The sequence below is a fragment of the Pseudorasbora parva genome, chromosome 23, assembly GCF_024679245.1.
Source record: "Pseudorasbora parva isolate DD20220531a chromosome 23, ASM2467924v1, whole genome shotgun sequence".
NCBI lineage: Eukaryota > Metazoa > Chordata > Actinopteri > Cypriniformes > Gobionidae > Pseudorasbora > Pseudorasbora parva.
In genome coordinates this window covers 18,563,650-18,587,297 of record NC_090194.1, presented here as the reverse complement: position 1 = coordinate 18,587,297, position 23,648 = coordinate 18,563,650, and the positions used below count along the sequence as shown (strand labels likewise).

At 36.0% G+C, this 23,648-nt stretch overlaps 1 protein-coding gene across 1 annotated transcript in view; it reads left to right on the top strand.

The window, feature by feature from the left end:
- Positions 1 to 23,648, top strand: part of LOC137062960 (ephrin type-A receptor 5) — a 121,439-nt gene that overhangs the window by 20,928 nt on the left and 76,863 nt on the right. Inside the window, exon 3 of the mRNA XM_067433927.1 lies at positions 7,505 to 8,168. Within this exon, the coding sequence (XP_067290028.1) occupies positions 7,505 to 8,168 (664 nt within the window). The remainder of the gene's footprint in view (positions 1 to 7,504; positions 8,169 to 23,648) is intronic.

The following is a 23,648-nucleotide window of genomic DNA, read 5'->3' as shown; positions in this document are numbered from 1 at the left end:
GAACTATAATTACTGCCTTTTGATAACGCTCGTATGCAAGTCGAGTTCCCGGCAGGAGAGTGAGCTCTGACCCGACACATGATGCATGATGAACGCCAATAGACGAGAATAGACGAGAATAGAGCTAAACAAAATACCAGTCACAAACTAGAAGTCTAAAATTCAAATTTTTAAAGAGAAATGTTGAATGAGCTTGAGTTTGTTGCTCAGCCCTATTTGTTTGAACCGCGAGAGGCGTCTATTGTCACCTAGGGCGTACGGCCTTTATCGGAAGCCAGTGATTATAGTTTATGAAGTTAAATATGGAAATCTTTCTTACAAAAACATATCGCTTCACCTAAAAAGGTCTTTATTAATCCCCGGAGAGCCATATGAATCACTTTTATGATGGATGTATGCTCTTTTTTGGGATTCATAATACCATTCACTTCCATTATACAAACTTAGAAGTATCAGCATATTTTTTAATATAACTCTGATTGTGTTTGGCTGAAAGAAGAAATTCATATACACCTAGGATGGCTTGAGGGGGAGTAAATTATGGGATAATTTTCATTTTTGGGTAAACTATCCCTTTAATAGGCAGCAGGGCAGCTCTCTAGGATTTGGCAACATTGTGTTAAAAGTACGAAGACTCTAAGGACATTTTTTATTTTTTATTTATTGTGATTAAAACATTGAAAAAATATTAAGGAATTGATTTTCAGATTTATAATGTATTTAAAAAAAAAAAAAAAAAAAAAAAAAGGTTTAGGGATTGTCAGATTTTTTTAATTTATTTTTTTAGGTCTGCATTAACATCAACTACTAGGGCCACCAAATATGACAGGCCGATGTCCAGGTGTGCCATTTCAATCTTTGGCTTGATATGATTCATGTTATCACTACACAGCTGTGGCATGTGCAATCTCCTTTTTCAATGTGTTTTTGTAATGAAGGTCTTTTAAAATTGTCTATTCATCTTCATGCATGTGTCAAAAATGTTGTCGTCCTGGTGTGCCTGGTAGCTATTAGTAATGCATTTTCACATGAGAGCTTGAAACGAATATCCAAACGCCCTTGGTTATCTCCGTGATCCAAATTCACACAGGCCCATTTTCATTTCAAATGGTGGCTTTCCCCAAATTGCAGCTTTGCCAATGTAATTTACCGGATCATGGCAACAGTGACTCATATTGGAGAAATCTGTAACACACACTTTTCACTTTTCTGAATATGATCACCTCTGCTCGAGTAATATTCAGATGGTAATATGGACATTTTGGCCGACTGGAATGGAATTAAAATGTCCCATTAGTAGAGTATTACAGTGTTAGCTTAGCAACATGCTAACACAAATTCTGTTGGAATTAATGAGTTGAGTCGCCGTGGTAGTTGCACTATTTTTTTAATATTCCAAATCAGTCACCTTAAGAGGTTTCATTTCAGTTAGGATGTTGGCATTATATCAAAAGCAAGAGAGAGAGCAAAAGGAAGAGTAGTAATGGCACTGTGAAAAAGATTTATTTTCCAGCTTGTGCTTATACTTTGAAATTGGATAAAGCTCATGTCAGAATGTTATGTTGGATACAAAACAGTGTATATAAATGATTTCATGACAATATTCTGTTAGTGGACACATTGAATGAAAGAAGCGATGTATATCTTTCATAGCTGCAGAATTGGTGACTATGTGCTTTGAATAAATATTCATTGAATGGTTTGTAATACCAATTAATTATTGAATGTGCTTTGCCATAGCACAGAAACTGATTTCCTAGCTAAAACCTTGTTAAAATGTATCTAAAACTGAAGAATAGTCTGTGCAGCATGCTCTGTAATACTGCATATTTTGACACACAGAGTCAGTTTCATTCCTCAGTGACACCTCAATCTAAATTTGTGTGAAAAAAAGTGTGCTTAATTGAAATTTTAGTGCACTTGTTGTGTACTTCAAATTTACAAATTATTGTTTTTAATTGTTCATGCAGATAATATAATATCAATGAATTAAAAAGCCACCTAAGGGTACTTGAAGAGAGTACACATTCAGGATTACACTTTGTTATAAGGTTTATGTGTTGTAATGATACATTGAGTACTGAGTAATATTAATTCATTTACTATAGGATTATGGTTTGGTGTAGGGTTAGTTGCATGTAATTATATAGTTATTACCACAGTAACTACATCTATAAGATTATGGTTTTATGTAGGGTTAGTTGCATGTAATTATATAGTTATTACTACAGTTACTACCTCTATAAGATTATGGTTTGGTGTAGGGTTAGCTGCATGTAATTATATAGTTATTACCACAGTAACTACATCTATAAGATTATGGTTTGGTGTAGGGTTAGCTGCATGTAATTATATAGTTATTACTACACTGCTACATAACTACATGTAACATGTCAATGACACTAAATTAGAGTGTTACCCTGTTTCTTAACACATTGAACTCTTTCATAACTCTTGACAGAAATATCCAGTGTTCTGTGCTTTCACTGTTACATTTACATTTAATCATTTAGCAGATGCTTCTATCCAAAGCGACTTACAAAAAAGTGGAGAGCAATAGAAGCAACGAAACAACTAAGGCCAAATACCTGCAAGAGCTGTAAGAATTCTCAGTTAATCGAGCACACTACACAAATTTTTTTTTTTTTTTTTGAGACAAACAAACAGAAAATGTAATTGGATAGTTTAGTGCTAGTCTTTATTGGTCAAGTGCAATTGGAAAAGATGTGTCTTAAGATGTTTTTTAAAAATGGCTACAGACTCAGCAGCACGAATTGAGATCGGCAGGTCATTCTACCAGATGGGAACGGTCCAGTAAAATGTCCGTGAGAGCGATTTCATGCCCCTTTGCGATGGAACCACGAGGCGCCGTTCACTCGCAGAACTCAAGCTTCTGGAGGGTGTGTAAATGGAGCTGGTTAAGTGACGTGAACTCCAAAATGTATTAATTTACAAATCATGGACTATGGTCAAAAAAAAAAAACAGATAAACAATGCTTGCTGTTTTACTGCCTCTAGTGTTAACTTTTGTTGGAAAATGCAGTGATATGTACGTATTGGTACGTATTTTGTGGTTTGCAAAAACGTTGCCACAGGTACATTTTGCCAATGAGACCAGGTCAACAATCCTGATTGACAGATGAGATTGACGGCTTCTCTTTGATATTGACGGAGGAGATTGGAGCTTTAAGGCGGGTGTACACGGTGCGATTTTTGCTGTCGGACGAACTCGCAGACGTTTTTTTTTTTTCGGGAGAAATCACATGGACATCATGGAGGCTCGTATGGTCGCGGCTCGCACCGTGTGAGAGGAAATACAAGACGAGCCAAGCAGGTTAAGGGCACCTCCCGACCTTACGATAATTTTTAAACATGTTTAAAAAGTTAGGGGAGTCGGCTCGATTTTTACCAGCATATGCCTGTCCTCTATTGCCAAATCATGCACAAGCACGTCACATAGGCTCAATCTATGAGTATTATGGCTATAGTGGCTGCAAACATACAGCGTTCACACACACACACACACACACGACACACACACACTCTTTCTCTCAAGCGCACCCTTCTCTCTCCCTTTGGTTGTTTCGTTTGAAAGGAATGGCTACTGTTCTCTGCTTTTTTCTTTACTTTTTTTAACTGATGAAGATAGCAGCAACTTTGATGCTATGATCAAATTAAATGACTCGTAGTGTCTGCAATATCTCACGACCTCCCGAGTGTCCGAATTTGCACAGTGTACGCCCGCCTTTTGCTTTAAGTTCAACATTTCCATAACTGTTTATTTCAAACCAATATTATGAATTGTTCTGCAGCTGATATTACATTAAAGTTAATACATTTTAATTGTAAATGTGTAATTATAAATACATTTAAATTCAAAATATACAGCTTTCAATAATGTTTTATTTGACCATAAATGCTTGTCAGTACATACAACAGAATGCTTTAATCATATTTCAGAGACAATAGATGTAATTATTAAATGCACTGTATATAAAGATGTAGCACTTAAGCAGGTCAAAAGCACACTAAAGTTCTGCTAATTGAACATTTTAACTATATTTCATATTAGAAGGAGCTCTAATTATTTCTAATTACTTTTTGCGGTATGCCCTTGTAAAAAAATAAGTAAATTATATGTTAAAAATATATACATAAGTGCAAACTGAATATAATATTTTATAATAGATAAACTAAATGTCTGAAAATATTATATTCAAATTTTTAAAATATATTATTTCCATAATAGGTACACTTTTTAAAAGTATGCTGGAATTGACTTTTTTTCCCCACAAGGGCATACCTGCAAAAAGTATAGTATTTCAATAGGATAATATTTCAAACAGAATCTATAACTACAATGAGATAAAGGCCCTATGATTCATGTATTTAATACATTTTGAAGCAGTTATGACTTTGAATTTAATACATTAGCAACAAATTATTGCCAACACACAACTTCATAATTTGTGCTCCTTCTAACAGTAAGTCCTACTAAAAGAGCCGGTGTGTTTTCGGTGTGTGAACTGCGAGACTCAACTATTAGAACACGCTGTATGACTCCCAGTGGCCCAGACTTCAGTTCTTCTACAGTCCACACAACTCACAATCGCTCACATTCAGAGAGTGTCAGGCAGAGGTAATACGAGGCCTCGGGAGGGTCTCTCTGGTCATTGACTGCGCTTTTGAAGAGCGCTGAAGGGCCGCTCGGGCCCTCAGGGTGCATTTCGAGGTCTTGCTTTGTTAACTGCCATGTTACAAGCCTCCTGACTGCGTAGATTATAGCTGGCAGATTGTTTTTCCAATCTCTCTGCCACCTGATGTATTGTTATTGGGCATCTCTACGGACAACAAAACGTACAGCCGTATTTTGTTAGATGTGGTGGTTGCGTTGTGAATGGATGCCACAATGTTCTTCAGAGGTTATTGTACAGTATTCCCTAACATACTCTTAAATATAAGTCCTCAGTACAGTGTTTATAAAATTGACTATCTTCACTAGCAGAATGTAAATAGTTTTTTTCTTACTCTATTATGCCTTGCTAATTAAAGCTACACTGTGTGATATTTTTCCCTATCTAGCGGTGTAAAGGTATATGACCATCCAGTGAATATTAGTTTCTGTTCCTCTCAATTCCGATTTCGTTTTAACTCCTACGGTGGCCTATTTAGTCCAAGATTAACATGGCTTCCAGTTCAACCTCGTTCATGACTGCCATCCAGTGTTAAAACGCAAAAAGCGAAGCTTGAATTAATGTCCCTCTTTGGCTAATGTACTTTCAAGATGGAGGTGCAACATGGCGACTAGCATTCGAAACCCTCACCCATATGTATTTTCATTGGCATATTATAAACTTACGAGAATACTTTATTACTTGAAAGAAGTAAATATACATTAATGAGCACATATATTTTTGAAAGAAAAAAGTGTTTTTAGCTAAGAATAAGTTAAAAAAGTTACACAGTGTAGCTTTAAGAAATGTATTTTATAGCTTTTATTGTTTTTCCCTTGTCCAAAGCCTGAAAATCACACTGAAAGTCCATTAGAAATACGAAGTATTACATCAAATAAAAAGAAAAAGTCAACAAATAATAATGAATAGCAATGATTACACTTTAATAATGTTTTGATAGTGTCTTATGATCAGCCAGGCTGCAGTAATTTGACTAGTAATTCAGTAATATAGTGAAATATCATTACAATTTAAATGTATTAATGAAGCTGAATTTTTAGCTTCATTACTCCAGTTTTCAGTGTCACATTTTCCTTCAGAAATAATTCCAATATGATGATTTGTTGCTTAATAAACTTTTCTGATTATTATTATCAATGTTGACAAATTTTTGCTGAATATTTGTGTAGAAAATCATCAACCATTTTCTTTAAGGATTCTTTGATAAATTTATTTGAAATAGAAACAAATATAGTGTGGTGTGCAGCAATATTTATTTTGTGGAGATTATTTATATGCATTTTGACTTCATTTTTGTCTCGTTCGTTTTGTCATTTTGCCACTATAAGAAACTTCTAGTTATAGTTTACCTTAAAGTTAGTCTATTAAATATCATACGGGTGTGATGCGATGTGTAAAGAAAAGGGAAATATCATGAGATGTGTGAAGTAAACAAAGACAAATCAACTTGTGAACAGATTTTATTTTTTCCAAGTAAGATTTTGTCAAATTACGAGGGATGTGTGAACATGTATTTCATTTTGTGATTATGTTGTTATTGTGTTTTGCTAGCTATCAAAAATTACCTTAAAACACAAATGTAATTTCCATCGCAGAATCACAATACACAAGGTACACAGTTTGAAATGTGATATAGTTCATGAAAATTTGCAACAAAAAAAAAAAAACATACCGTCAACCTCCAGATAAATTAAATAGACGAGAGGGTGTAAAAGTGAGTGTTAAGGACTATTCGAAACACCCTTAAAATCCAGTTCCACTTTTATTGCATCATCCACTGCATATCTTTTAATACAGAATTCACAGACTGCACTTGACCCAAATGACATGTCCATGAAGTCCACTAGAGCGTAGAGTGTACCATTTGTCCTTTCATGATTTTTTCACAGTTCGCCCTCGATGTAACCTTTTGCTAAGCATGTACATTATGTCACCCAAATGTAGACGTGCATTTTGAGTCCACTCCGAGTCCACACCTTTGTGAGGTAATGCCGCTTTGACTGTCATGTAGAAGTCTGCTCCAGAGCTCACCTCAGTGCAAAAAGTGCGCATCGAGGGTGCATATCGGCCACAAAGCGACCTTTTAACTGTCAGCATCCCGGTAGCAGGACACTCAGCACACTTTTTTTTCCTATCATATATTTTAGTGGTCATAATAAATTAGGTGAAAAGCTTAAATACTTCAAACTAATTTTGAGTTCGGACATTGCATTACCATGGAAACAGTGTTTTAAAAGGGTGATGAATTGAGAAACTCAACCCTTTGAGCTTTTGATTTATAAAAGATCGTGATAATATAATATTATCCTGTAAGATTTAACTTTGCAACTACACGTCTACTAATAGCCTTTCATTAGGCTATTAGTAGACTGTCTGCTTGATATCTGCTTTTACTGTGATGCTCTCCAACAGATATTCTACTGACTATAAGTAACTTTGCAACTACATGTCAACTTATAATAGCCCTAACCCTACCCGGCGTCTACTAATACTCTACTAACATTTTAATGAGAGTTAGTAAACATGTAGGTGCAACTTACTTGTCAACATAATGTGTCAAAGGGACCATCGAAATAAAGTGAAACCAGTAATGTGCAACAAGGACACTAAAATAAACTGCTACCAAATTTTGTATAAAATACAAATCTTTACAGTACATCTGCTTTATAGTAAACTTAAACTTCTGTAACTTTTTTACACCATCTTCAAAGCATTCATGAAATACAGCCTTTTAGGTTTGAATAGTCTATGCTCAAAAAGTGGGGTGACGGTTAACAGGTTAATCAGCTTTTTCTCTCCTTGTGTTTTAGTGGGAAGAAATCGGAGAGGTGGATGAGAACTATGCACCCATCCACACGTACCAGGTGTGTAAGGTGATGGAGCACAACCAGAACAACTGGCTGCAGACAAACTGGATATTAAACCAAGGTGCTCAGCGAGTATTCCTGGAGCTCAAGTTCACTCTACGGGACTGCAACAGTCTCCCCGGAGGTCTGGGCACGTGCAAGGAGACTTTCAATGTCTACTATTACGAAACCAACGACGAGGAGAGAAGGAATATTCGGGAAAGCCAATATTCGAAGATCGACACCATCGCGGCCGACGAGAGCTTCACGGAGCTTGATCTCGGAGACCGGGTCATGAAGCTAAACACGGAAGTTAGGGATGTGGGACCGTTGACCAAGAAAGGCTTCTACCTGGCTTTCCAAGATCTGGGGGCGTGTATCGCACTCGTCTCTGTCCGTGTCTTCTACAAAAAGTGTCCTTTTGTTGTCAAGAATTTGGCCCTCTTCCCGGATACTGTAACCGGGGCAGATTCCTCGCAGCTTCTGGAGGTGTCAGGGACCTGCGTCAACAACTCGGTGGCTGACGAACTTCCCAGAATGCATTGCAGCGCGGAGGGGGAGTGGCTGGTGCCCATTGGGAGGTGCATGTGCCAGGCGGGCCATGAGGAAGTTAATGGCTCCTGTCAAGGTTGGTGAACATCTTCATTATTATGCAAATGCGAGTGCCGTTGCCACACATGTGTGACATATTCCCCTTGAACTGCATCTCTGAATGTCACAGGCGCTGATGAGAACCTGACCTCTTTGTATTGCGTGGGTAGACTGTGACATTCATTTCACAATCTAGTGATTTTACGGTTTAAATTTCTCATGTATAATGCCAGCCGAGAGTTTATATTTAAGAAGTTCATAATGGTAGCATGTATATTTAAGATACTACAGGTATTTAAGATACTTTCTCAGAATAGTTAGAAGGATTTATGTGACTCAGTGGTGAGAGGCGGTGTTAATCATGCAGGAAATGGTAGAAGTGGGTTGGTGGAGAAACAGCTGTCAGAAGGTGTAAGAATGACAAGCAAATGATTCACTGATATGAACAAGACAATGGACTGAATTTGATAGCAGCCCCCTTCATGCCAGATATTGTTGTGTCTATATATATATATATATATATATATATATATATATATGAATATATGAAAGAAGATATGTTCTTAGGATGGCTTGATGGGGAGTAAAATATGTGCTAATTTTAAATCTGGGGTTAACTTCTTTAAAGTAACTTCTTTGAGTTTTTAAATAGTGATTTAAAAGTAACTTTTTTCCCCAAATGTATGTTTGTCTTCTTAATTCATTTATGTTTTATTATATGTATTAGCTGTTTACAAGAATTATGCACAAAGCTCTCCATATATATATATATATATATATATATATATATATATATATATATATATATATATATATATATATATATATATATATATATATATATATATATATATATATATATATATATATATATATATATATATATATATATATATATGTGTGTGTGTGTGTGTACGTACATGTATGTATGTACACTTTTGCTGGAAGCCAGTGATCATAGTTATAAAGTTTTAAATATGGATATTCTTCTTACAAAAACCCATCGCTTCGCTTCAGGAGGCGTTTATTAACCCACTGGAGCTGTATGGATTTTTTTAAAGATAGATGAAGCTTCAAAAATTCTGGCTCTATTCAATGCCATTAAAAAGCTGGGAAGCGCCTGATTATTATTTATTATAACTCAGATTGTGTTCGGCTGAAAGAAGGAAGTCATGTTTGGCTTGAAGGTGAGCGTATTATGGGATAATTGTCATTTTTGGGTGAACTACTCCTTCAAAAAAATTAAATAAATGCAGGAAGCAATGAAGATTTTTACATGGGCTGCATTTATATAGCGCTTTTATCCAAGGAGAACATAAAACATAGAACATAAAACTGAAACACTGAATGTTTTCCAAAATATTCATGAAAATTAAAACAAATACAGACATTTGATAATTAATCATCCAAAGATGCAATAAATTGGAGTCTTGTTTAGTTGATCCAAGAGGCCTCATTATTAGCCATAGGTTTTTAAATGGCTCATGCCAATATCCTTACAAAAGAGTGGCCAATGAGTTACATAATGGCAGTATGACTTAAATGTAATAATAACAATGTACATACACTTTCTGCAAAAAACAAAACAAAAAAAAAAACAGCTGATTTAATGGTCTTTTTCTAGTAGCCAGTCATTTCTGTTCTCTTCAGTAGCAGTTCTCCTAAATGGATTAAATGCTGTGCAAAATAAATACATAAATAAATACACACATATATAATATATCTTGCTCTTAAATACTATTTTATTCTAAATACTTTAACCTTTCTGTTGCTAAGTTGGCAAATATAACATTCTGACTTTGGTTTCTGTAGCAACCACAGTCAGTCATTGATCGTAAACCGTATTACATTTTAAATTGATTCATCTGTTAGCAAGTTCAGTTGCAGGGTGATGAAAGTACTGTTGATTTTCATTCCCTGTGAACCATGCGTTTGTTTTTTTAACATGCTTCTTCAGATGCAAACACATCCGTAGCAGATCTTGTGGTGTCTTGTTTCATATCAGAAGCAAAGTCTTGTTTTGCAGATACTTTCGTCCATTTATATTCGTTCTAGTATTCAGTTAGCTTATGGCTTAATAAGTCTCAGTTAAATCTCTATCAGTAAATAATCACATCAAACTGTTTTTCAGACAAAACTATCATATTACTTTAGAAGACTTGCAATAGTATGCATTTAACACAAATTGTATGGACTTTGATACTTTATTGCTGTTTTTGGAGCTTGAAAGACATGATCACTATGAACTGTTGTTGTATGTGTAACAAGTCCTACTCGATCTGGTCCGTGTAGGATTCCGGTTCTCCGGTGTGGGAGGCAGGGCATTAACAAGAAGTCTCTAGCGTCAGTCGTAGCGTGCCTCTTGATGCCCGGGTAGTGAGGTTTACACGCACAGCTCATACTGGCCTACGTTACATTCATCCCGCTAAAACCTCTCTCCCATCCGGGTCACGACACCAAAAGTAACCGGTCCTACTCGAACCACTCAGAGCAGGGTTTCAATCCAGGACACGCTAACAAGGATAATAAAGCTCACAGCCTCTAGCGTCAGTTGCTAGAGCGCCTCATGAGGTCAGGGGAGTAAGGTTTAAACATACAGCTCTGAATGGCCTACGTTACATTCACCCTCCTAAACCTCCAATCCGGGTCACGGCACCAGATGAAACCTGTCCTACTTGATCCCGTTCGAGCGGGATTCAAACCTGGGTTTTCAGTGTGAAAGGCGGCCATGTTCACAAATATGCTAAAGATTCTTGAGGCCAGAGGAGTGAGGTATACACACACAGCTCTTACTGGCATATGTAAAACAGCGATGTAAAGATTATTGTTAATTTCACTTTTTAATGTCCTACATTATATATATATTGGAGAACAAATTGTTAAATAGTAAACAGTATTTTGAGTTAGTTTACTATTTAACCATTACCCTTCCAGGGTGTGAACCTACACTGGTCTTACTGTTTGGTTTGATTATGATTATCATGTCATCGATGTGGTTCAATTCGATATCACGATGCATTGATGATGCACTGCATCCTCATGTGCACAATTTTGTCAACAAATACAAGCAGTCAGATATATGAACTGAACCTTTAATTTCACCTGCTCAAATAAAACACGTGTCTTGAATGTATCAAACATCAAACAAAACTCAAGTCTGGGGAGAAGACAACAGGAGCATTTTGAATAAATACATTAATGTAAATACTAAAAGCCACTTTAAGAGGCGGTCTGGGCCACCTTACAGTCAAAACTAAAGTCTAAATGCATCTGGTTGTTGAAACCACATATGTAAAAAAATACAGGCTATATGTGTTATAGGCTATATGACATTATAGCCAGATATGACGGCGCTATGCAGGACACATCGCCACAGATGAGTATATCTTCATTAAGCCAACGCACAAACTACCGCAAATTAAATCGAAAGTAAAGCCATAGGTGCTCAACATACAATCATCTTCATTAAAAGTAAAGAAACTTAATTATCTTACTAGTGCTGTTGCCGTTGCCATGTGTGTTCTCCAGGTTTTGCTTACCAGGTTTTTCATAAAAGCCGAAATGTGCCCAAGATGTCAGCTTTTATAGTAGTTGGAGCTTTTTAATTGCTCACACTCGCGTCTCTCGCCTCCCTCTGACATTGTATGCTACCGCAAAAAAGCATGTATGCGACAAATTACGTCAGAAAAGTGTCAGTACATTATAATCGGTTATGGTCTTTTATTCAACCGATACCGAATTGCGATGCATCAAATAAACAATTAATTTCGACACCCCTACTTCCAGTTAAACATTAAGTGCTGTTTTTTCTGTCATTTAAGTCTTAGCTATGATGGCTTTACCCAACCCCCATCCACACCACTGGAGCTCTGAGGATGTAATGATGGCTTGGATGGAAAAGACAGGAAGTGATAGAGAGGTCCACGCTCCAGTGCTGGAGGAGGGCAGTGTGTCCTGTGAATGAAACAGTGCCTTCATCCTCTTCCTCCTCTACTCAGATTGCTTCCTTTGTCTGCTGCCAGAGTTGGCGCTTTGCGATAAGGGTTCTTTTTGAGCGCAGTGTGATATTTCTGTGCGAATTAATTTCCATTGAGCTGTCCCGAGGGAATGTCCGGTGCTTCTGGAGTTTAAGCTTTCGAGGGAGTCGGTTTGTGCAGTTGGCCAGGTTACTAAGCAGACCAGGCGACAACGTGTCGCTCTCTGTGCTTTTGTCTGGAGGACGGGCCACAATTCAGGCAAAATGGTACAATGGGTATTTTGAGATGTGGGTGTGGGTGTGCAATGCTGTTCCTATTCAGATGTTTTGTGCAAGTGAATATAAAATTAATGTAAACATGACAGGCACCTGAGATAGAGAGGAAAAGGGTTTTCTGGCTCTTTAGGGAGACACACTGAATACATTCAGTTTGACAAATAAGCAAGGACATTTTATCAGCGCAGAAGAAATAATGCAGAGGTTAATGGCTTCGAGGAGAATTTGTTCCTCTTGCAATAGAATAGAATAGAATAGAATAGAATAGAATAGAATAGAATAGAATAGAATAGAATAGAATAGAATAGAATAGAATAGAATAGAATAGAATAGAATAGAATAGAATGACTGAGCTGAACTATGACGGATTGTAGTAGGCCTATTAAATTTTGTGCAATTACCCAGCAGGAAAGGCCTTAAAGTGAGCATGAAATGAAAGTTGCACCAGTCTTTTCTTCCCTATTGTCATGTATATCTGAGGGAAACGGCTTCTGGAACAAGAACACATTTTATCCATGGGGAATTGACTGGATGGATGTTGTTTGCTATTGGTGGAGCTCATATGAGTCACAGGACGTCCTGCTCTCGCGCCAGTAAACACATAATCAGAGAAGAGATGTTGCATGAAAATAATAAATAATAAATATTGATGAATCAATATTAAATATACCATACAAAAACAAGACATTTTGATTTCATGATTTAAACATTTTGATTTTATGGTGAATTTAAGGCCCATTATAAGAACGATAACACTACCAGTCATTTAACCACACCATCGGAGGATAGCGTTATGTTTATTATAAGATGTGTTCTGTGAACATAATTGCTGGTTTAAACGCAAGCAGGATTGTGGTTGTCAATCACTGATCATTAGCTGAACAAATATGCTCTGAATGTGATTCTGATTATACCTTTCCTCTGTGCAGTTTTAATTTGACTGATGTTCTTTCTTTTTCTGATATATATATATATATATATATCTATCTATATATATATATATATATATATATATATATATATATATATATATATATATATATATATATATATATATATATATATATATATATATATATATATATATATATATATATATATATATATATATATATATATATATATATATATATAATATATATATATAATATATGGCGTTGATCTGATTGGTTGAAGGACTATCCAATTGCATACACAGTCATTTGTGCTGTAGAAAATACAGAGCAGACTCCCAAGACCAATATTCAATCTTAAAAGATTGAGCTTGGTCTGGTGATAGCCAGACAACACATACATACCTTTAGGTACTACTATATACCTTTTTTTTGTAGTAAAGAAAGGTACAGAGATGTCATTTTGTCTTACTGCCCAAGCAACAAGCTGCTGAACTCCTAAAGGTACAATTTTGACACTGTTTTCTTAAAATCCTTAATGGATGCCTGACTAAATGAACTGGAGACAGAGCAGAAGGGAATCAACTTGTTCAATGTACTCATATCATACATGGTTGAACTGAGAATTCATGTAATTTCACCAAAATGAAATGCCAGTCCACGTCTTATATAAATGAACAGTGGTGGACATAGCAAACTAATTGGCAAAGACTGTCCTGCTAGGCCTGTGGAGGTGTGAGTGAGGGAGAAAAACACAGAGAAAGATGGACTGGAATACAGGAGGGGGGTGGATGGAATGGCATTCGGCCCTCTGTGGAATTCAGTCAAGCTCTCCGGGCGGAAGCTTTCAGAAAAAGATGGATCTCCAATGATCTCCCTGTATTTTCAATCCTGTCAGCCGTTACTGCTGCAAATGTCAAACTCGATCCGGTCACTTGCTGCATACCAAGGGATTGAGCTACTGTGGAAATGTACCAAAGACAAAGATATTTTGGAGGGAACATCATGCTAACAGCGTCGGGAAACAAGTACTGGCTGGGTTTTAGTGAAATGTGGAGGATGTTATTTCCACAGTCTTGTTTAGAGTTAAATATTAATAAATTACAGATTTTCAAAGGAAAAGCTCAACCAAAAATGTGTCTATTTATTCATCATCACCATTCTAAATCCACATGACTTTATTTTTGTGACATAGTATAATGAATTCCGTGTATTCGTGCTGTTCTTTTAAGCTATAACTTAGGGCTGCAAATAATTGAAAAAAAAGCAGCCATTGTGATTAATCATTCTGAAATATCTGGTGTTTTTTTTCCTATGAAATATTTATAATATATTACATTTGTATATATATATATATATATATATATATATATATATATATATATATATATATATATATATATATATATATATATATATATATATATATATATATTTTAGTTTTACATATGAACATGGGAAAATGTACACAATTGGATATACTCTTTTTTCAAGAACCAACTAACTAGCCAGCCAGCCAGCCAACTAACCAACAACCAGGAAAAAAGAAAAAGAAAAACTTATATCAATACTGCTATACAATTATTATTATTATTATTATTATTATTATTATTATTATTATTATTATTATTATTATTATTATTATTATTATTATTATTATTATTATTATTATTATTATTATTATGAGGATTTGCAGTTTTGAGTTTATTATTCAAATATGTAAAAAAAACTGCATAAAAAGATATATTGTAAAATATTGTAATAATACCACTCGACTATTTAATAAAATTAATTATAATAATTTTATAGATTTAACTATCAAATATATATCACAATTTTAATTTCAATATATCGTGTTTCAATATATTTCAATATATTCAATATATTTGTGTGCTTTAGCGTAAAGGGATACTCTACCGCTTTTTCATATTAAACTATTGTTATTGCTAAGTAAGACGAGTTGATACACACCTCTCTCATCTCAGTGCGTGCACTTAAACGCTCTGACGCGCAGTGACGATCTGATAGCATTTAGCTCAGCCCACTAAGCCGAGTTCATTCACTATGGTACCAAACAGAGATCAAGTTACTGATCACATCTAAAATGTTTAGTTGGCCGGATTTAATTTCTGTGAATTAAATTGTATCAATTCACAGAATTTCAATTCGGCCAACTGAAAAAAATATCAATTCACAGAATTTCAATTTAGCCAACGGAAAAATTTTGTTCTGATCAGTCAATAATAGACTAGACCTTATCTGCCAGAGAAACAAGCGCAAAACCATCTTTAGGATTTTGTGTTTGAACTTTGTGTTTGAGCTTTGTACATGTAGAGTTAAAGCCACAATATGTAATTTTCACCGCTAGAGGTCGTTTATTTAAAACAAAGGCTTAGCTTGATGTAAGCTTTTATCATGCCGCAGACGACTTCCCCTTTTTTTCTGTTCATGTGTTTGTGGGGTAACGCAGTGCTGTATCATCATATTAGATACATTTAAGTGTGTTAAATGTTGTTATAATGCTACTCTGCATTCGCTCGGCGTCCACTATGAGACACTTTTTGCACACTGCAGTAAGCTAGATCGATATTAGGCATGGTAAAACATGGTACTCATGGTAAATCAAGAATATTACATTTAATAATAATAATAATAATAATAATAATAATAATAATAATAATAATAATAATAATAATAATAAAACAATAATAAAATAATTTAAACAATAATAAAATACTAACTGTGTTGAGCTGTACAATGATTCTTTTTCTGTCAGTTAATTTAACCAAACAGTTGCTCACCTGTTTAATAAAACATATAATATATTCACCCTTAATTGTATGACTGTTTGGCCAATCATTCTTACATATTCAGGTTTTTAACAACCCGGATCTAACGTGGATTAATGTCGTGATAATATATAAAACTCCTGACATAGAGTAACAATTACAGAAGTGTAAAATAAAGCATATTTCATTACCTTTGGGGGTTTGGAAGGGTTCAGTTTGAGCAGATGTTTTATATCATCCTCACTGTCCTTGTTAGAGCTCATTTGCCAGTACATTCAGCATCTGACTAATATTCGCAATTTCACACATTCTCAAAACTCACTTTCAACATCTTTAAAATCAATATTTTGATGGCTGACAGCTTCATGAACAGATCCATCATCAAGTGACAGTGACACTTAGCCTGACAAGCCAGACCTACATCAAGATGTTTGGTCTGGAAACTCACCATTGACAGGGCTCAATCTGAGAGACGGGATAAACGGTTGTCTTTCAAACTCCCTCTGCAGGCAATTGGATAGCGCTACAACCAACCAGAGCAACGTGAAGCTGAACTAGCTGATAGATTAAACTTTTGCCGTATCCGGTCGGCAAAACTCTGAACACATCTTTCCTTCTTAAGAATGACTTCAGTGCCGTTCTTTGTTCTTTTCTCAGAGAAAAGCTTAACTCCAAGTCTTCCAGAGTCGCGGTCAAAGCTGATTCGAAAGACCGCCGTTCACCAGCATCTTTGTTTACAAGAAGCACTCGAAACCTTTGCAACTCTGCCAACATTATGTTAAGGCCGCCCACCGACTCTATACACGATGTGATTGGCCTGACCAGAGTTTGGGTTTTCCAGCTTGCACGTCTATGGAGAGTTGCTAGATGACGCTCGCTGCAAATTAGATTTGTTGCTGCTAGGGTGTCTCTAGATTTATAGGCTAAGTGACACTAATATTTTCATAAACACTGCCCCCGCGAACATGCAACAAAGTGGACGAGGCCACGTCGCAGTCATTACGAAAGAGAGAGCTGTTGCAGTAGGCTAGAGTATTGCAGAGATGCCATCGAAACACGTTATTTTCACCCCAAGTGCAAGACTTCTTTGTTCAGCCTTCCTCGGGACGGTGGACTTCGGTAAAAATGGTTACAATTTGTTTTTAAGTACATGTAAGTACATGTCTTTTAAATGTGTAATTTCTGTGTGTGTTTTGGTTGAATCGAGACCAACGTGGTTTGGCTACGCTAGGCAGTTAATTAAATTGTTTCATACTTCTCCAACAAACGGCTACAAACACCAACAAACTTATATGTAATCACACCCATGTACATGGTTTATTTATTTATTTTTGACATTTCTGTTATTAGTGTATTCAGACACAGTAAAACTTTAACCAGAGTATGAAGAGATAACTAACAGCAGTGACAGTGATACTACAAAAATACTTGAATTACAAAAATACTTACCATTCACTAAAGTCCATTGAAAGCCTTACATGCAGAGGTTCAGCTTGACCTTCATCCCCGCTATCTGGATCTGATTCAGGCTCAAATTGGTATGGCAATATTGATGCCAATATTTACACCGCAGATGTGACTTCTGCCCGTAATGGTAAGGGGCGTGTCATTTCCGGACAACCTGTGCTTGGCACTTCAGCCAATAAAAATACATGAAACTACATTTGGCCATCGAACCAATCTAAGACCATTGCGTTTTTCGGAGGGATGGGCTTCATAGAAGCAGGAAGCAAACAAGCCTTTCAATGGACAGTGGAGTCAGCGTTGTGGAATAAAAGTAAAATATATGAAAAAAAAAAAAAAAAAGTATTAAGACATGTTATACTGCGCCCCATAAACACAACCAAGCCTAGAAAAACACCAAGGAACCACCCCTTTAAACTAGCTCATGACCAACTAAGGACCAGCCATAGACAGTAAAAGAAATGGACAGAGTGTTCCCATTGACGTCAATGGCGGAAAATGAGGCCAATCAGAGGCACTCACTTCCTGATGGCTGAACGAACTGTGCAGGCTCAGACTGAGCTTGACGACGTAGATGTGACGTGAGCAACCTGTCTGACAGTTGTAGGTCTTCTAGTAGTTGTGGAAAAGTAAGATCTGAATCACGCTGTTTAAATATTTTCTCGCGTTGCTTTTGGCTCACTGTCGGCTTCTTCCCATTCTTCCCCCTTGACTTTATCAGACTTTATGTCTCCATGTCCCCCAGACTGCCTCATAGACCGTAAAAGATTGCTTCTGAGCGTCTCCTCCTGTCTATACGGTAATTTCTCTACTGTGCGACAGAGTCGCGTTGGTTATGACGCAATTTTTACAAAAACAGCTTCTACGGGGCGATAGTGTAAGATACAAGGTAATTTAGCCTTTTATGCATTGTTGTGTTTCTTTAGAAATAAACAATGGGCAAATGGAGTCTTTAAACGCCTCTGATGTAAAGTTATTCACTGTCAAAGTGACTCAAAAATGAATGGGAGTCAATGGGATGCTAACAGCAGGTGATGGCTTGGTTAGCAATGGCCGCCATAATGGGTGGAACGCTTTCCAAGTGCTAGATTACTACCTTGGGACCAGCACATGGTGTTTTTTTTGTTGTTGTTTTTTAAACAGGGAAAATTCAGTAGAATGAGAAATACAAACCGAAAGGCAGAACACTATGAGTGCAGTGCTGAAAAGACGTGGGGTTACTTACGATCTATATGTTTTTTGCTGAATGGAGAAGAACACCATGAACATCTTTTGTGTTCCATGGAAGAAAGAAAGTCATATGTGTTTGTAATGACATTATGGAGAGTAAATCATAACAGAAATTTCCATTTTGGCTGATTTATCCTCGATATTTGTCAAATCAACTGACAATTTCACAATCTTTTGTGGCATGTAATATCGTACAAGAATAGAAACCAAATTAGTGATTGATTTATTTCAATGCAATGTTCATAAACGGCTTGCTACTTTAGTAGGATGGTGATTTTATAGTGATTGACTACATTTTCCTGTGCCATCAGTATGAGGATTTAATAGGTTTTTTTTTTTTATGGGCTCATTTGCAAGCCGTTATACCTGTGATTTCACCCACTGGTGCAGACTGCAGTGCAGAAATTGTTTCTCTGAAAGCGGGTCCGTCGGATAATCTTGAGAGGCAGGAAATGACAGCTTCATCCATAGAGAGTCTTTTTGTCACCCCGTCTGTGGGCCCTGCTGGCAAAAGAAGGCCAGCTTCACACACACGAGCGAAAAATGACACAGCTAGACCAATTCACAATCGCTGCTTTGTGTGAAGCCGCACCAGGTTGTTTTTAATTCAGCATTTCCTCCTGCACACCATGTGAGGTTTATACCTTCCTAATCCTACAGTTACTTCACATTCTCAATGAGTCGACATCGAGTTTCACAGTTACTTTGTAGGTTATTCGTGTCTAACATGTGCATGGCTTGATTTGTGTTATTTGTGGATGGCAGTTATGTGCAGTTTCTGATGCGATTATGTGTGGGTGAACACTGATCTGAGCACACTGAAGTGCTGTTCTTGAGCAAACTAGGTCTGCATTGACACTAAATAAATGCAAGGTCTTTGGAGGTTATTTTGGAGGTGTAGTCAAATGCAAATCGAGCGCAGGTTTTGCCTTATTCAAACACACTAAGCTTTTGTTGTTTACATAAATGTTTCAATGACTTTTGTTCATAATTCCCCCCCCCCCCCCCCCCAATAAAATCAGAATCTAGTTTTCTTTGGTTACTATTATTTATCTGATTTAATAATATACTATTAAATCAGCTTCTGCTTATATATGTATCGGTATTTTGTTAACTTGTTTTGGGGCTCACTTTTATGATAAGCGTCTTCTTTAACTACAATGCACCTACATTTACATTTATTCAAAGCACTTATTGTGTACATGCATGTTGTTACATTGTACTTATATTTAAACATGTTCCTGCATGTAATTATATTTGTAATGACATCTATAATTAAACTACTGACACCCTTAAACCTAACCATACCACCAAAACTGTCCTAATCTTACCCGTATACCATAGTTTTGGTGGTATGGTTAGGTTTAAGGGTGTCAGTAGTTTAATTATAGATGTCATTACAGATATAATTACATGCAGGAAAATGTTTAAATATAAGTACAATGTAATAACATGCATGTAAGTCGCTTTGGATAAAAGCGTCTGCTAAATGCATAAATGTAAATGTAAAATGTAAATGTAGACCACCGCAATAACAGAAAGAGTGTTCTGCAATACAATATAAACACAATATGTACATTGTACCTAACAATTATTAGTAGTATGTAAGTGCATAGTAGTTGAATACACCTAATATAAAGTGAGACCATATTTTGCTTTGGAATCAAAGCTATACAAAAATATTTTTTATTATTTTAAAATAATTGTATACGTACACCGATCAGGCATAACATTATGAGGTGAAGTAAATAACAGTGATTATCTCTTCATCACGGCACCTGCTAGTGGGTGGGATATATTAGGCAGCAAGTGAACATTTTGTCCTCAAAGTTGATGTGATAGAAGCAGGAACAATGGAAAAGCGTAAGGATTTGATCGAGTTGGACAAGGGCAAAATTGTGATGGCTAGACGACTGGGTTAGAGCATCTCCAAAACTGCAGCTCTTGTGGGGTGTTCCCGGTCTGCAGTGGTCAGTATCTATCAAAAGTGCTCCAAGGAAGGAACAGTGGTGAACCGGCGAAAGGGTCATGGGCGGCTCCCCACGTGCGTCAATGAGCGGCCAAGGCTCATTGACGCACGTGGGGAGCGAAGGCTGGCCCATGTGGTCCGATCATATAGACGAGTTACTTTAGCTCAACAACCTTAAGAAGATGCTGGTTTTGATAGAAAGGTGTCAGAATACACGGTGCATCGCAGTTTGTTGCTTATGGGGCTGCAAAGCCGCAGACCAGTCAGGGCTATTTTGGCAGCAAAAGGGGGACCAACACAATATTAGATCAAAATGATCGATGTATTTTCCCTATTTTCATGCAATATGCTTAATTGTTAATATGACATTACATTTACAATTTTGCAAGCTCTTAAACAGCACCAGGCATATGATTTAGGTAAAGCATGGAATAAATACAGCACCAAAATCTGTAGTATTAGTGTTAGCTATAATACCACACAACAAATGATTTTTGTGCCAACGCCATAGAGAAAAAGAAAAGAAAAGAAAAGGAAAGCATTTTCTGTTCCTTTTTAGAGTTGATAAGGCTACCAGTGCTTGCTTATATATTGTATAATTAGTTGCACTTTATTATTTGTATTTAGCATTGTTTTTTCCTGCTGTCCCTGATCAGAATAGACCTGTGATCAATTATTTTGGGGTGGCAACCGCCAATTGAGAATAAGTGAATTAGATAAAATTACATAAATGTTCCAATTATGTATAATTATGTCCAATTTGTGCACCTATTAAATTCCTTGTAAACACCTGCACACAATTCCTTCATTCCTTTTTACACACATCACGTTACAGTTTAGAAATGCTAATCACTGCTTTCTAAAATGCTTTTTGGGATTTTAATCAAAACAGAAAGATGAAAACCTGAATCGAAAGCTCCCCAAATCAATCAATTGTTGGTAAAACAAGGACATTTTGGCTTTGACTGAATTTGGGGAGCATTCAAAAAACATTATGTAAATTGATAATGAACTATGTCAGTTCACATAATCGTATGCGTTTCATTTTACTCAGATTTGTATTCCCACTTATACCCATTTTCAGATGACATCATAACAAAAGCTAGCATTGCAATTTTGTTTATTAGGTATAACATTAGCAAACAAGATAATACACATTGTTTTACACATCTGTGTATGCTGACCAATATGTCTATGTCTGCTGACCAAGTAATAATGTCATTTAAATGTAGGATTTTTTACTTCAATTAATGTGCATTATTAGCTTGAACAGATTATCATTAACTAAACCACATTGTGTGACTTGTTCTAACTTGTTCTACTGTTATCAGTGAAACCTGAGTTCACACCAAATATGGAGAAAATATAATTGATTATTTTCATTTTTTTTTTATGTGTGTGCTGTAAAAAGTCTAGCATTACATACCTTCTAAGCACTTTTCATGTCAAACAATGATTGGCAACACCCAACAATGACGATTTTGATGCATATTCAGGCCTGCCTATATCGGGCATCAGCTAGAGATGACATGCTGTGGGTATTAGCAGACGTCCAACTAGATGTCATTGACATAATGGAATTTAGATAGCGGATTTGCTATGCTATGAATCAACTTCTATCCGCCCCACATTCAAACAGAGGATTGAGGAAAAATACACAAGTTTGGCCTCAACAATAGCCGAGCACAAAGACCAACACTAGACGCTGCCAATCACATGTTTGCATATTGGCATTTGAATGCATTCGTTTAAAGTTGTGTTTATTCAAAGGACGTTAAACATAGGAAAAGGATGTTTATTGGTAAAAGTCGATAGCCATCTGGGGTACCATTGTTACAATTTATTTTGCGGTCTGTTTCTGTTTTAAAATGTTTGTTTTCTCATAGTTTTTTTGATTTTGTTTGACAGATAGATTTTTTTTTTTTCTCCCGCCTGTTCTAAATGATGTATTATAGATTTCAGCTAGAGATATAATTAAGGAATTTAGTGATTTTGGCTCACTGTTCTTATCAATTTTGTGAGTGAGTTTTTAGATTGATTTAAACTGAGCTTACCATTTCAAGTCTTTGATTCACCAAAAATAGCTAGCTTTATAAGATTTATTCATTCATGAGTTAGTTTTTTATAGTAACCTGTTGGGGTGTGCGATATATATCGTCTGCGATAATATCGTAATTTTTGTTTTAACGATGTGTGATCTGACAATATCAAGTATATCCCTCACACACACCCAGAGTGTGTGTGCGCATACTGATGTAGTCTTGAAGATTAGTCAAGTAACGGGTGCACTGGTCTATTTTTGAGTCTCTGAGCAATACGCGGTGTTTCCTGAATGAATGAATCAGCTTTCTGAACGAATCAGTTGAATCAATGATTCAGTGACTAAGATAAAGATAATAAAATGATTCGTTCCTGAATGAATCAGATGTTTGAATGAATCGGTTGAATCTCAATGACTCACTCATTAGCAGCTGCCATTAGATCAGTATCCAACGTTGTGTGTTTAACACATAAATATATATATATATATATATATATATATATATATATATATATATATATATATATATATATATATATATATATATATATATATATATATATATATATATGCATAACTGCAGGTTATTTGTCACCTCTAAGCTCATTAAACAGTCTGTGTAAATGCTACTCTGTGTTAGAAAATGCTCATAAAAGGAAAAAAATACATTTAAACTTTTTGGAAAAAATGATTTCTGTCACTGCTGTGAACTGACCACCACACAGAATATGAAGAATGTCAAACAAATTAGGAGTCCATTGATCACCAGCACCAAGATACAAGCACAATAACACGTTCAGCAAAATATTGTCTAATTATCGTTATCGAGAAAATCACAGAAAATATAGAGATATCATTTTTTGTCGATATCGCACACCC